Source organism: Fukomys damarensis, unplaced genomic scaffold, assembly GCF_012274545.1.
Source record: "Fukomys damarensis isolate Sample0158 unplaced genomic scaffold, DMR_v1.0_HiC HiC_scaffold_1, whole genome shotgun sequence".
NCBI lineage: Eukaryota > Metazoa > Chordata > Mammalia > Rodentia > Bathyergidae > Fukomys > Fukomys damarensis.
Genome location: NW_022900913.1, coordinates 27,916,097 through 27,931,678, shown reverse-complemented (window position 1 = coordinate 27,931,678; position 15,582 = coordinate 27,916,097). Strand labels below are relative to the sequence as shown.

Sequence of the window (15,582 nt, the reverse complement as noted above, 5' to 3'; positions counted from 1 at the left end):
GTCTTCTGTAGCAGTGCCTGCTCAGTAGACTCTATTTGCTCTATTGATACTTTTTGTGAGGTATACAAAGCCGGGAGGAGTGCTGGTGTTCAAGGGGGTGCCCCCTTTATCTACTTTATGATGCTGGGATTAAACAGGGCCTTGGGCATGCTAGGCATGTGCTGTGCCACTGAGTCACACCTCCTGCCTCCCACTTCCTTTTGAACATTTTTGAGAGAAGGTCTTTCTGAACTGCCCAGGATGACCTCAAATTTGGGATCTTCCTGCCTCACCTACCAAGAAGCTGAGGTTACAGGTGTGTGCTACCCATGTTTGACTTTAAAATTTTTATTCCTAGCCATCAGCTTTAGGAAATGGAGATTGACCCATGCTGTCAAGAACAATATATGTGGAAAAATGTCCATCGGGAATCTGTGATTATTGGCCCTGAAAGGGTGTGGAAGCAATTGCATATTACCATTACTTTAAGAGTAGGCTGCCGGTTCTTAACACCTGCTGTCATTTGTAATCTGCCCATTTTGTGGAGACATCAAAATGAAATTGTAAATCTTTGCCTAAGTGCTGAATCTTGTTAGTGTTAAACATTTTGATTACTTTATAGTTTAATTAAAGAGGGTCTCTTTGTTCACCTGGTGGAAGTTCAGGTGGAGATTTGTTTTCTCTCCTTTTCCTAAATGTTTGAGGAAGTTTATAGAAAGCACTGGGAATATTTAGAGTAAATAAACAGTTTAAACAGGAGATTGCAGTAGCCTAGGTTAAGTGAGTGAAACTGGGGTGAAGCTGGGAATGGTATAGTCAGATGAAAGTACACTGTTTCTATTTTGTGATTTTAGAAATCAGATGCCTTCCTTGTATACATAAATATGTTCTTCATATTATTTTAGCAGAACCTCTCACAGCAAATGTAGTACACTCAAAAGAAAAAATCAAAACAAAAATGAAATAGTACATTCGAATTGACATGTTCAAGTTGTGGGATTGGAGTCAGGAGCTCTAGGCTCTGGTTGTGGTTGTGGTTGACATTTTTTTTCTGTACCAGGGATCAAACTGGTCCTTGCGCTTGCGGGGCAGGCAGCAGAACCGCTCTTTGGGCCTCCTGGGTGAACATGATACTTTTTGTATAGTATTGTCATTTTTCAAAATGCTTTCACTTAGTTCAGTATGTGAAATGCTAGGGTTGGACCAGATCCTTTGTAGTGCTGGCATTTTGAAATATTTTTCAAGGTCTCAGAAAAATGGGTGGCTTTGAATTGGGATTAACTCTTGGACCTGTTAACTAGATTGCCACTAATAAAAAACTTTTAAAATGTAGGAAAAAAATCAATGTCTTAAAAAATATAACTGCCTAGTGTACCCTGAGTGGAGAAATTATTTAATAGGTAAATATTTGCCTGTTGCTTGCCTGGTAATGCTATTTGGAAAGCTTTGAAGTAAAACTACTAAAATGAAAAAGTACACAGTTTTATAATAGCCAGGTAGTGGAATAGTTGTTTTGGTTGGTTGGTGACATTGTTATTAGAATTTTATTGGATTAGTTCCTTAGTGATAGGAATTAAGGCCAGTACTCACAGTGCAGTAGGAAACAGGTCCACGGATACTGGGGTGTATGAAGTTGTTTGAAAAGGAAATTCTGTAATGAGAGTGGTAAGAATAAATGTCAGCTACATTGTTGGGGTAAAAACATAAGCCATATGAATTGGACATAAAAGAAAATGGTCAAGTTTTTGAGTTTTCTGGTACCATGGCTACTTTGTCTACACTGTCATGGTAACTTGGTTTTGTATCAAAGTATTCTCTTTCATTGTGGTGGTTCCTTTCTTTTATGCAAAATAGGTCTCTATTAGAATACTTGTTAAAATGTAAATGGAAGATGAAGGACAGAACCAATATAGTTTTGTACCCTGAAGTACTGTGGTTATCTAACTGTAGAAATGTAATCAGTGAGAAGTACCTTTTAGGTGATAAAGCCTTGTACAGAAAAGATTTTGTCTGTCAAAATGGATGAGAGTTTTGACTTTATTGCTTTTTTGTTTTTTTTTGTTTTTTTTTTTTAACAGTTTCACTGTGTAGTTCAGATTGGCCTTGAACTCACTGTGTAGTTTAGGTCACTGTGATTCTGCCTCAGCCTCGAGTGCTGGGATTACAGGTGGTGGCTACCACACCTGGCTTCAATTACTCTTCCTACAGCTTGTGGTTTACGCTGCTTTATTTCTGAGTTTTGCTTTTCTCCCCAGTTGTTCAATGACTTGTGAGTAGAGAATTTTTAGTCAAGAATTTTGCCTCTGTCTTCTCATGACCTTGCAAAAGCTAGTAAATCTCACATAGTTTATTTGTATCATAAAAGATGCTAGCTATAAAAATTTTTGTTTTAAAATTTTTAATATAGGCTGGGGATTTAGCTCAGTGGTTCTGCCGCCTGCCTCACAAACACAAGGACCTGAGTTTGATCCTTAGTACCCCCCAAATTTTTTTAATATAAAATAAAAAATCAGTTTCTACTCCCAATCCTCTTACCTTAATTTCAAGTCTTACCCTTTTTTAACAGTTACCTTTTTCAGTTTTAGATTAAAAAACATTCATAATGGGATAACATATGCAGTCTCATTTAATAGCACCTCTTATTAAATTATTCCTACTTAGTGCCTTCTTAGTTAATTGGGGAGGAATAGTGCATTGGATTTTGTTTCCTAAAAAAGATGATGTGGCTCAGGTTGTAGCTCTTGAAACGGATGTCCAAGGTATGTGCTAAACTATCTTATGCAGTATGAGTATTTATCAAACTAACAGACATGACCTGGGTGCTTCCAGAGCCTAATAACTGAATCTTGCTACTCTCAGATCTTGTGGACACAGGCACCAGAACTATCTAAGAGTAAACGTCTGGTCATTCCCGGGCTTCTCTCCTTACAACTCCTCAGAAGCTCCCCATAACCTTTAGTCACCTAGGGAACTTGTTAAGGTAGAGATGCTGAAACAACCCCCAAGATTCTGATTCAGTTGTGTAGAAGTCCCAGACTTTGCTTCTCTGAACTATATCTTAACATTTCTGACTTTTTGACCACCCCCGCTCTTTTTTGGGTGGTGCTGAGAATTGGATCCAGGGCCTCACATGTGTGCTAGGTAAGACTAAAGTCTTATCTCTGAGCCCAATCCCCAGGCCCAGCCCTTTTTCATTTTGACAAAAGGTCTTCATAAATTGCCTAGGCTGGCCTTGAATCTATGATCCTCCTGCCTCGGTCTCTCTAGTAACTGGGATTTTTGGCTGTGTCGATATGCCTGACTACATTTCTTTTTGTCTCAATTCCAGGGCTCTACATTTTTAAGCAGCTCTCCAGGTTTGCAAGTGGCTTACAAATCCTACTGTGAGAAACACCTGTTACAGCTTTCAATTTTCTTTGTGAATTGAGCTCCTTCATAATTTGAGGCTCCTGTCTAACTTAAGCTTCATTCATTGCTGATAATTTCTTGAACTTCATATCCTGGCCATTTCAAAGAACTTTAATCTCCAGTAGATGTCATGTAGATTTACTTATTGATCATAATAGAATAGTTCAAAATGTAAAAGATAATGTTACACAATAAAAAGTCTTTTCATTTGTCATTGTCTCTGCACATAACTTCTTGATTTTTTTGTTTTGTTTCAGAAATTATATATAAATCAACACAGTGAAATATTCTTTTTTCTTCACCCCATCCCATTTTATTCATTGATAACATACTACTTAAACTATTTTGCATCTTTTAAGCTTATCATATTTGTGGAAATTATCATAAAGGGCATTTTCATTCTGTTTTTTAATAATATACAGTGGTCCCTCAGTTTTTTGGGGAAGATGGCTGCATTTGTGTTTGTGTGGGGAAGATGGCCCTAGTGGTGTTTGTCATCTGATGTGGAGTTTGTAAACAGAAGCAAAATTTTGCTGAATGTTTTTGTGTGAACTAAGGTATTATCGTATATGCGTATTTATTTCATTGTGTGCAGGTGCCTTCACTTGTTTAACACTTAGCTTGGTTTAATCATTGAGTATTTGTGTTCATATGCTTGTGAATCAAGCTGTAAGATACCTAAAAGAAGAGTTGCTCAGTAAGAAGACACATGCATAAGAAATGTTAATAGGCATTGCCAGATTGTCTTCCTTAGAGATTATATATATCAGTGTTCACTTTGGTCAGTGATGGACTTGCTTTTTATGACTATCAAATTTTGAAGTCATTTCCAACCCAGACGGTGAAAATGGTATTTCAGAGTGATTTAATTTGCATCCCTCAGAATGCTCTTCTCCATCCTTCAGCCAATTCTCATTCTTCCTTTGGGGTCAGGATCAGACATTACTGTTTCAGGAAACCTTGACAACCTTGCTGTGCACATGCACCTCTGCCTACCAAAATTGGGTTAAGAATTTTTCATTATATCTTCATAATAGCAATCTGGTTATTTTCTTCTCTAGAGAAATTATTTGGGAGCAAGAACTCCATTTTATTATCATTCTCTCCACCTAATAAAAAAAGTGGTGAAATGTTTCTGATGTTCTTTGAGATGACTTTTTAGTTCTTTGCTCTCCGAGGTTGAGGATCACCTTCCTTCTACTCCATGGCTTTATTGCCAGCTATCAGTCTTCTAGATGTTAGATGATACAAACTTAAGGCAGAGCTCACCAATGTGACACAGCTCTCCCCGTCACCTGTTTCAGATTTTTTTCTTAAAATATGCTAGTTATAACTAATGTCCTGTCCGTCCAATTTTTTTCTGCTCCCTGCCTTCCCAGAAGTAACCTTTACTGTCCTGAAGCTGCTGTATACATTATTTTCATGCATATGATTTTACGTTTATTTCCATTAATTTTTTTTCTTCTGTTTTTCTTTTTTCTCTCGGTACCGGGGATTGAACTCTGGACCTTGTGCTTGCGAGGCAGGCATGGTGCCACTGAGCTATATCCCCGGCAATTTTACATTTATTAATACAATTATGTCCATAAATAGTTATAATATTTTGTATGTCTTTAAAAAGATATATCAATAGCATATTCTTTACAATATGTGCTTATTCTTTAGAAATTTGCTTTTATTTGCTGTTGGTATTGAAACATCGATGTTGACATGTTAATTCATTCTAAATGCTGTATAGTTTTCCCTTGTTTAGACAGTTAGGTTTTTTTTGTAGTTTTCCTATTTTAAAAAATGCTACAATTAGAAGTACAGATAAAATTTCCCTAAGAACTCAGTGACTGCTTGAATCCCCACATTCTGATCAGCACTTGATAAATTTTAACCTTTTTTCCAATATGATGAGGGTAAATGTTAAAAGGGTAAAATTCATCTTTTAGCCAACAAAATTCAAACTTTGATTGTGATTCAGAGTCAGGAGTATTTTACATTGTTACTAGTTATATTTGAAATGTTACAGCTATTACTAAAAACATATATTAATAAAAATATATTAGGAAACAATTTAGCCTTGTTAAAGTGTATTCTATTTTCTATTTAGTAGACATGCTGTTTGAAACCAACCTATGAAGTATTATAAATGAAGTTTGAAAATCACTGCTTAAGACAGTGTTTTGAGGCTGAACAAGTAGGCTGGACATGACATGAAGGTATCAACCATCATGTCAAGGAATTAGCTTTCTCTCCTAGTTTTTTTCAGATTTAGGCAGTAGAATAAGGTCTTGTGGAGTCTCTTGTTTTGATGAATGTCAATTTTTTTTCTTTTTTTTTGAGACATCAGCATTTTGGGCAAAGTGTAAAACTAGGATTCTATTGGTGGTGATTAGGCTGGGGCTAGGAGTTAGGCAAAACATGTAAAGAAGAAACTAGTTGAAAAAGCCTGGAGGCCAGCTTTTGCATTAATCCACGTAAGAGTGGATGTGGTCCAGAATTCAAGTAGTGGCAGTATAAACATATATGACACAGTTTGGAGAAACAGTTTATGGGTACAAGTATTTGACGTTGCTACTGGCTGGCTGCGGAGGTTGAGAGTTGAGGGAGGAATTAAAGATGACAGCTGGATTTATTCCGTTGACTGTTTCCTATGCAAATGGTGCATACATGGCACTCAGCAGTGCAGATTTGAAAGGGGAAATATGTAGTCAAGTTTCAATGCTTTTGAAGAGAGCTTCTTGAGTTTCCTGTGAGTGGATCCTGAAGTAGGCCTTTGGAAATTTGAGTCTGAAGTCTTTGTAAATAGGGAAGGGTCGAGGGGTGAAGGGAGGCTAGAGGAATGGGGAAAAAATAAGAACCAAGATACATCATGTAAAGGTACAAGATCCCAATGATGAATGTAACTGAACTGTACACCTAAAATGTACCAATAAAAATATATTTTAAAAATTTTGAGCCTGTAGCTTGAAAGTAGCTTATGCTGGAAGGATAGAATTCAGTTACTGGCTCATACTTGCTAGGTCAAATTGTCCAGTTGGAGTTAATTCAGGGTAAATGAAGTGAGAACAGCTAATAGCCAAAGAAGGAACTTAGAGCAATACTCTGCATTCAGGAGAGGAAGTAAACAATTAACAAAAGAAATACTGAAGCAGAGAACATTGGGGAAAGTGAGAACATGAGAGAAAGAATAAGTGGAAAAGAAATGATTCAAGATAAGTAGCAAATATATAAAGAAATATTTAGAGGTTGGTGCACCAGGCCTGATGATGATAGAGTAATTAACTTTCTAGCTATTTGGGTGCTGTTTTAAAGACAATTATGAATGATAGTTTTACATATATTGGTACTGGGGGTTGAACCTAGAACCTGGTACATGCAAGTGTGCCATCTCGCTGAACTGTACTTGTCAGGCGCTTTGTAAAATTTTATTTTGAGCTGAGCATGGTAGTACTGCATGTAATCCCATAAAGTCCAAACCAAAATTTAGAACACAAGGTCAAAAAATTTGGACAAGGAATTGAAGGGCCAGTTGTTATGTACTTTCCCCTCATTGCTGAGACAAAATACCTGACAACCAAAGTTAAAAGGGAAAGGGTTTATTTAGCTTACAGTTTGTAGAGTTTTTAGTCCATAAATGGCTGGTTCCAAGGTAGAGTAGCACATGATAGTGGGGCATTATAGAAGAGAACAGTTCATGGCACCCACAAGGTAGCAAAAACAAGGGATCTATAGCAGCATGTTTTTGCTCCTTTTATTTTACCCAGACTACAGGGATTAGGATGGTGTCAAACCAATCGCTGTACTGGTTTAGTAGTCACAGACCCTTAATCCCAACTGTCCTTAATCCCCTCTCACACTCTAGATTCAGCTACCTCTGAAAAAGCCACCTATGACCACATGAAGCAGTAGGAGGACATCTAGACTCAAATCATAACAGCCAGCTACCCTTGTTTTATTTATAGCCATCAGAAGTAGTAGATTGATGAAACTGCAGTAGACTTGTGCATTTGAGTTCTCAGTGTCATTGGCAGTTTTCAGTGCCCTATATAATAAATGTGATTGAGTTCAACTACTATGCAAAAAACACATTAGCTGGGTACTCAGATATTTGGTGAATACATTTAAGTTTTTAGAGCTCAGTTTCTGGCATCCACTTGTAAAGTGGGACCATGAGAAGTACTATAACAATATGATGTATTACTGTAATTAATCTACCATTACCCAGTTCTGATCAGGTAAAGATGGCCTGCTTTGAAGGCAACTGTCCTTAGCTGAGTTATCTTCTCTAGCACCAGCTTATTATGCAATATTGTTGATTTTCAGAAACATATATGCCCAGCACCCAAACAATACAAAAAATGGAAACATGCATGAATGAATTCACTCAACAAATACTTATCCACCATGTAAGCCCATAGGGACAGTGATGAACAAGTACTTATATATAGTAAGAAGAAAAGGATTTTGGATGCTTATTAAGATGTTTAGTACAGTTTGTAGTTGAGAATTGAAAATAATCTGGATGCTAAAGCCATGTCCATCATAATCTGGAAGTCTCTTAAGAGTTTTTCAAAACTGATTTGTATTGATTTGTTCATTAAAGTAAATGGGTAGTGTTATTTAGTTATGTGAGTCATTGCTTTTAACAGTATTCTTGACATTGTTTTGCTCTAGGCTTATGGATAAGTATCAATTTGTTATACAAGATGTCTGATCTATGAGTTAACATCTATGTATTAATTTTCACAATAGCCAAAGGTTTCCTCTACTCTTGAGAAATACTAATTTCTATTTAGATTATAGAGTAAGGACAAAAACTATTTAAAAACTCATAATCCAGTATTCATAGACAAAAGACTGAGTAGATAGCAAAATATTAACACCAGTTATCCCAGAATAAGATTATATTTGATTTTTGTTTTGCTTTATGCACCTTTCATGTTTTTAGTAGTATTTTTATAGTATTTAAAAAGTAAAATAACACATCACAATTTAAGAATTTTTTCTTTGTAATTCATTAAATGATATAAAATTAAACATATTTAAGATTTTAAATTGGACAAGATCTTAAAAACTGATTTCTATATCCAAAAGATAAAAGGTATAAAAGAATTTGGAAAAGGAAAGACAACAATATGCTTTTTAAATCTACTAGCATTTACTCCAGAGGATGATTTCCTACTTGCTGGTTAAGTGAATGTTCATTGAGAATACTTCTGAACTTCTTTCTCAATATTTTACTTTATGGATTACTTATAAGACATACACTTTAAAAGGGCAGTACCAATGAGATGTTAGAAATGTTAACTGCAATCAGGAAAAATAATTCTTGAAAGATAAATGTCTATGTCTAAAAGTTACCCCATTTCAAACTAACCAACTCTTTATTTACCTTTTGTAGGGTAAATTCCAAATAGGGTTCATAACTCTGAACACAAGAGAGCAGCAAAAGCAAGTGGAATAAAGGTCATCTAACTGCTTCTAAAAATAGTAGTTTATGTTTGGTCTTCAGATAGCCATGCACGATATTTTAAAAAGTCATTTAAAAAAGCTAAAATGTAAAACATACAAATTTTGAGATCAAGCAGTGTTTGTTATCAAGACCAAAAGTATGGTTTTAGGAAATTAGAATCTAGTTCAGTTTGGTAGGTTTCACGGGCAGTCATTAAAATGTACTTTTAAACAATTCTATTTTATATCAGGATTTTTAAAAACTATTAAAACATCATATATAATATATGTAAAACAACATTTGTCTTATTTTTATATAGCTTGCATTAAAAGGCTCTAACTACAGTGGATTACTTGAACGACATCATATTCACACCAAAAATGTACAGCATATTGTAGATAGTTTACGGTAAGTCTGTGGGATTGGGTCTTGGATGGGCTTTTATATTCAGGACTTCCATTTTACAAATTTGTACCAGCAACTAGCTTTTAGATTTTGGTAAACACTGTCATTATAAAATCATTTTCAGAAAATTATATTGAGTTTAATGAATCTGATTTTATAGCTTTCTAAGGAAATTTTTGTTGTGCTCTGAAAATTTCATGGATATTTTCAGTTATTTGGTCTACCAGAGAAATGCCATTTTTGTAGATAATTCACTACTCAACTATCTTCAATAGTATATGTAATTTTTATAACAGTATACTATGAATATTATTATATTCTTTGTGGGAATTTCAGTTAATTTAGGACTAAATGTCATTGGGTAAGTTTGTGTGTATACAAGAGAATAAATATGAAAGCATGCAAAGTAAGATTTTTTTTTTATCACTGAATGTCTGCCACTCAATGAATATTTGTTGAATTTGAAATAACTACTTGGCTTTGTTAAGTGTTAATATTCTGGACCACTTTGTTTTAATAAATGTTAGCATCAGAAGGAACAAAGAAAATAAAATGAAATTCTGACCAATATTGCTTTTTGTTAGTGGTTATAAGAGTTTTTTTAAAGCACATGGAAATTTGAATAGTATTAATTTTAGTTTATTTGTATTTTTCATGACATAGTTAATTGGCTGTTATTAAATGAAAATGAAGCTGTCTTTACAAAGCTACACATAATTTATGTAACACAAACATAATTTGTTTTACATCTCTAATATGCTAGTTTCCTTCTCAGAAAACGTACCCTTACTATGTTACCATCAGTGGAAGTTTTATATGACCTTTACTTTTTAATCTTAGGAATGAGGGAATCGAGGTTCGCCTAGTTAAGAGGAGAGAATATGATGAAGAGACTGTTCGATGGGCAGATGCTGTCATAGCTGCAGGAGGTAATTATTTAATAATAATGATGTTGGGACATGGAAATGCTCTTTAATACTTATGATTTCCAGATACACTGGGGTATAGCTATTTTGAAGACTTTAGAGTCCTGTCAGAAAATGGAGTTTTAGGATTAGTTTTAAAACAAATGTTTTATGTAACATTGCACATTTATAGTGAAGTATGTTCCTGTGAGGTTCCATGTGTATATTTCTGTGTTTGTATTTAAGGAGTGCTTTTAACTTCACCTATTATTCAGAGGATTAGTTATAATTGTAATTTGGTTTAATTATGGTAGCTTAGAAAAAAAAACCCTGAATTTGGTGGTTTCATGGGATTAGGTAAATTCCATGTCCTTCTTTGGTTCCAGTATACTTACACTTCTTTATTTCCTGAACATTGTCATTACTGGTGACCATTCTTTCTAAAGCTTTTTATTGTTGGAGAGAGAAATCTGAAGTTGGATACTTTGTTAAATATGTTCTCACTAAAAATGAAATATGTCTGAGCAGAGGAAATTAAGAATTGCTATCAATATATGCGGTGATGGGTATATCAATTAGCTTGATTATAGTACATTTATATATGTGTGTGTATGTGTATATATATGTGTATATATGTATCAGTGATGTTGTGTACCTTAAATAGATATAATTTTGTCTGTTATGCTTAATAAAATAAAATCCATGTCAGAAACAATAACAACCAAGAAAATTTATGGATTTGGACTGGTTATAGTGGAATGAAAGAAGCTTTGAGTTTATAGCAGTAGATCTTAGCCAGGGGGAATTAGTGTCATCTAATAGGTATAGATCAAAGACACTGCTAAATATTTTGCAATACACAGGACAGCCCCCACAACAAATAACTTGCCTGCCCAACGTATCAGTCTTGTTACTGTTGAAATCTTGGATTAGAGTAGCAGGGATAATATAAAGATACAGCAGTCAGCTGTATCAGTCAGGCTGTAGCAGTCAGCAGGGTAGGTTGAAACAAAAGTACTGATTTTCAAAGTGATATAAAAAAACTGGTTTTGTAACACAAGTCTGGTTATATCTTGTATTTTATTTCCTTAGGTGATGGTACAATGCTTCTGGCAGCAAGTAAAGTCTTAGACAGACTTAAGCCAGTTATAGGTGTAAACACCGATCCAGAACGGTAAGGCAGAACATATTCTTTTTGTGTGTTTGGTTTGTGGGGTTTTGTTTTGTTTTTTTTTTTTTGCATGTTATACAAAAAGGCATTTCTGATTTTCTTTGATAGCATCTATAATCAGTCTTAAAATTTGAAAGCTGTTCTTTACTTTCTGTACCGTAGTTACATTACTAGGCTCTGTTGTTATGGGGATTTTACTATGTTTCATGATGTTTAAGTGGAAGGATCCTTGTTCCTGGCTACCATGAACAGTAGCCATGTTCCAAAAATTTTTGGATGAAATTTAGGCATGTAGAATTAATCACCAGCTTTTCATAGGGCTGTCTTTTATGTAAATGTTTTCAGAGACAGCTCTAACGTTTAGCACAGACATAGTGCGTGTCACTGGCATTGATAGTAGAAAGTTATCTGTTAGGCAGTTTGGGAGGGGGATCTGTGGCGTGATAGACCTTTTGCCTTGACTGGGAAAGTGTCGGAGACCTTTGGCGTTGCTGAAGAAGGATGAGTTAATTATGATCCATCTTCTATCCTTCCTTAATGAGTGTCATACATGTTCCTGGTTATTCCTGTAGGGACTTTTCTAGGTAACTTCATTGACTTAATGAAAGAATTATCTAAACTATTGTGCTTTTCTTTTTTCTTTTTTCTTTTCTTTTTTATTTTTTGAAGCAGAGTCTTGCTATATAGTCAAGGCTGACCTTGAATTTGAGATTCTCCTGCCTCATGCTACTGAATACTGGGATTACATGCATGTGCCACCATGCCCAGATGTCCCCCCCCCACTTTTCTAGTTTCACTGATGTTAACCATTATTCTCTTCCAACCTTCCACAGTCATGATCATGACTTTATTATCATTTGGAATTTCTCTATGCCCATAGTCCTAATTTAATTCTAGCCACAGCCTCCTGCTTTAACAACGGTCTTATTCTCTTATCTCACTAAATTTGAATTTCAGGGTTCAGTTCCCATCTATTCACACCATTTAATTCTCCATTTTATTTATTTTCTTGTTAGTTTTTTTAAATATTACACTCATTATCTTTGATCTAGGAGATGAGTCTGACTGTCATCCTTTCTACTTCCTAGCAGCATTAGAAAGGTTGTCTAGGGGGAAAAACAGTAGAAACTTGGACTTAATCAAAACATCATGTAAATGATGATAAATAAGCTCTCTGGACATCATTAGGTGCCATATATTCTCATCTTCCTGTAGCAACTTATAGGGAAGCTTAGCCTTCTTGTAATTGCCATTTATTTTAATTTGTCTTCTACCTTAAGCTGTGTTCATCATTATGTTTTTTTTTTTTTTTACACATTGGAATAAGCTCTCTTGGTTCTCTTTTCATTTAAGAATATCTTAACATTTAAGGGTGATTATGGTTCAGTGTATTTTCACATAGATTGATTCTTCAGCATAATCTTTTGTGATTGGTGGTTTTATCATGCCTTTGGAGATCAGGAAAGATACTAAAGTGCCTTATTCAAAGTTCATAGCTAAATTGTTTAAAGATAAGACGTAGACACCACTATACTCGTAGAATAACTATAGGGTAATCAAACAGTAGCAAGTTTGCTGTTTTTTTTTTAAGTTTCTAATGTGGAAACAAGTATTGTGTATTATGCATGAGAGCTAGATATAGACTATTTCTGTTCGGTCTTCTTGTTCTTCTTGAAAGTACAGACAATTTTGATTTTTATAATACCTTTAAACTTTTTCTTCTCATTTTCTTCTCTTTATGTCACCCTAAAATCCACTTTAACTAAAGGTCTGAAGGTCACTTATGTCTGCCTGTTCGATATACACATTCCTTCCCAGAAGCCTTACAGAAGTTCTGTTGTGGTGAGTTCAGGTAGGAATTTTTTACTGTTGTACTTACATATTTTAATAAGTATGTGCCATTAATAACACTGTTAAAAATAGCACAAGTCAGGACTATTATTTGGATTACTCCATAGTTAGAATTGTAGCCTTAAAAAGTAATACACTTGCTGAATTACAAATAGATCTGACTTACATTCTCCTAGTCCACTTAGAACTATGTAGAGAAAACTTGTTAAATGTTAGTTGGCTATAAGTGCAATTAGAGGTGTTTCTTCTTTGGTGAGATAGAAGTCATGCCTTTACTTTCTTAATCTTGTTATATATTCTTAGCAGTTAAAGCGGTTAAGGGCTCAAATTCTGAGATTTTATTTTTTTTGTTTGTGTGTGTATGTGGTAGTGGGTGTTGAAGTCAAGGCCTTGTCACTGAGCTATGTCCCTAGCCTTTTAAAACAAAAAAATTTTTTTTAGACAATCTATCACTAAATTGCCCAGGCTCAAAATTGTGATCCTCCTATCTCAGCCTCACAGAGTGCTGGGATTACATGTGTGTATCACTATGCCCAGCTAAGATTTTATATTTTTATATTCATCTTTTATCCAGTAATGAATGGAGGGTTGAATATTTAATATAGCCATTTCTGTCTTGCATATTGTTGTTAAGCAGTGGGGATGGGGTTATTAAAAAGTTTTTTTTACTTAATGTGTGTAATGGTCAGACTGTCATGAAAAGAGGCAGATGGAAAAGCTGAGATAGGTTAGCTAGTTATATGTGAGAGAGCCAAGTTGAACTACTTTTTATAGTTTAAGAAATTTTTTTCTCCAAATATTTGTAAGATACTATTTAATTTTTTAAAAAATTGTTTTAAATAGGCACATAGTAGATATTTTTGGAGTATAACGTTACGTTTCAAAATGTGTACAATAGTCAGGTAAGGGTAATTGATATATTCATCACCTCAGACATTTATCATTTCTTTGTTTTGGGAACATTGAAAATCCTTTTAGCTATTTTGAAATACTCATTTATTATCAGCCATAGTTTTTCTACTTTGCTAGAGAACATGTGAAATTATTCCTCCCATTCAGGTGTACCCCCAAAATACTCACTTCTCTAGAATCACATTATAATTAGTGATTCTAATTTCTCATGGTGTCAGAAATCTGTCACTTCTAGAAGCAACTAATTTATAACCCCCAAGAGGGAATATAGTTTGGTATATTACCAAGCTGAATCTGGCTTACTGTTTTTGAAACAGCATTATTGATTTTGGAATCAGTTAAGCATAATTCCTCTTTACTTTTATCAAAATATTCTTTAAATCTTTAGGTATAATAAAGATGTTATATTCTTAAACTCTCTTTTAATAAACCCATTATTATGGAATTTGGGCAAATTTTCTTCAGTACAACCACTTTACCATGGTATTTTACTTTCAGAGTACTTTGTATGTTTTCTTGCTTCACAAAACACAAAGCTATAGCAAGCTCAATGTCTTAGACTTAACAGGTTCTTAATTTTAAAAAAAAGCATGACTTTAATTCAAGCTTGGGAGATTTTATACAGACACTCTAGATGTTTTCATTATAATTGAGCAGAGAAATAAATATCCAGATCTCTCATTGAACTGGAAATGGGGAAGGGGTATTTAGTTGTTTCAGGTATAATTTATTCATGGTATGCCTAGTTTTTTAATAAGTGATTTTTAAATTTGGTGAAGTTATGATAATATCCAATCTTTAAGTTAGTGCATTGTGTTTTAACATAACTTTATCCTTCACTTTTCTAAGGTGGTTATGGAGGCAGCGTATTAGATTGTATCTTGAAGGGACTGGCATCAACCCCATTCCTGTGGACCTTCATGAACAGCAGCTAAGTTTGAATCAGCATAGCAGAGCCTTCAACATTGAAAGAGTTGGTGATGAAAGTAGGTGGACTGGTGACTAGAGTTCCTTTTGGGGCAGAACTTCTAGTCTTTTGACCTCTAATTTTTTGAGATAATGACATTTATTGGTAGTTAAATTTTAGTGCCACTAACAACACTTAACAAAGTTCAATCAACTACCTAATTGTAATATTTATTATAATTAGAGTCTAAAATAAGAAATATAACATATTTCTAGGAGAACTCTTTTTCTAGGGCAAGTTTGAAACTGGTTGATTAAAGAGGATCATATAGTACCTGATAGGATGGCTAAGAAAGTTTCTTGGTCTTAATCTGTGAAATGCCCAAAACAAAACAAAACAAACACAAGTAATAGAGATGAAATGAGGTGTTCTGTGGAAAAATTCATAATAATTATTTTACGTGGTTAATACTTAGATATATTTACTATATATAGATATATTTGCTTCTTAGACTTAAGACTTATGTTTGAAGTATTTTAAGGCAATTTGCAGCATTTTTTTTTTTTTTTTTTTTTTTTTTTTTTTTTTTTTTTTTTTTTTT

The 15,582-nt window shown here is 34.3% G+C and overlaps 1 protein-coding gene across 5 annotated transcripts in view; it reads left to right on the top strand.

Annotated features, from left to right (window-relative positions):
* Positions 1-271: 271 nt before the first annotated feature.
* The window catches only part of Nadk2 (NAD kinase 2, mitochondrial), a 34,102-nt gene continuing 18,791 nt past the window's right edge, over positions 272-15,582 (top strand). For 4 of the 5 annotated variants that reach the window (XM_033759616.1, XM_033759652.1, XM_010605470.3 and 1 more), the window contains exons 1-6: positions 1,559-1,644; positions 9,150-9,238; positions 10,076-10,164; positions 11,233-11,314; positions 13,080-13,163; positions 14,924-15,060. In XM_033759616.1, coding sequence (XP_033615507.1) covers positions 1,636-1,644; positions 9,150-9,238; positions 10,076-10,164; positions 11,233-11,314; positions 13,080-13,163; positions 14,924-15,060 — 490 coding nt within the window. In that variant the 5' untranslated portion in view covers positions 1,559-1,635. Of the gene's footprint in view, positions 296-1,558; positions 1,645-9,149; positions 9,239-10,075; positions 10,165-11,232; positions 11,315-13,079; positions 13,164-14,923; positions 15,061-15,582 lie in introns of those variants that run through there. The other variant, XM_033759679.1, reaches the window with a different exon arrangement.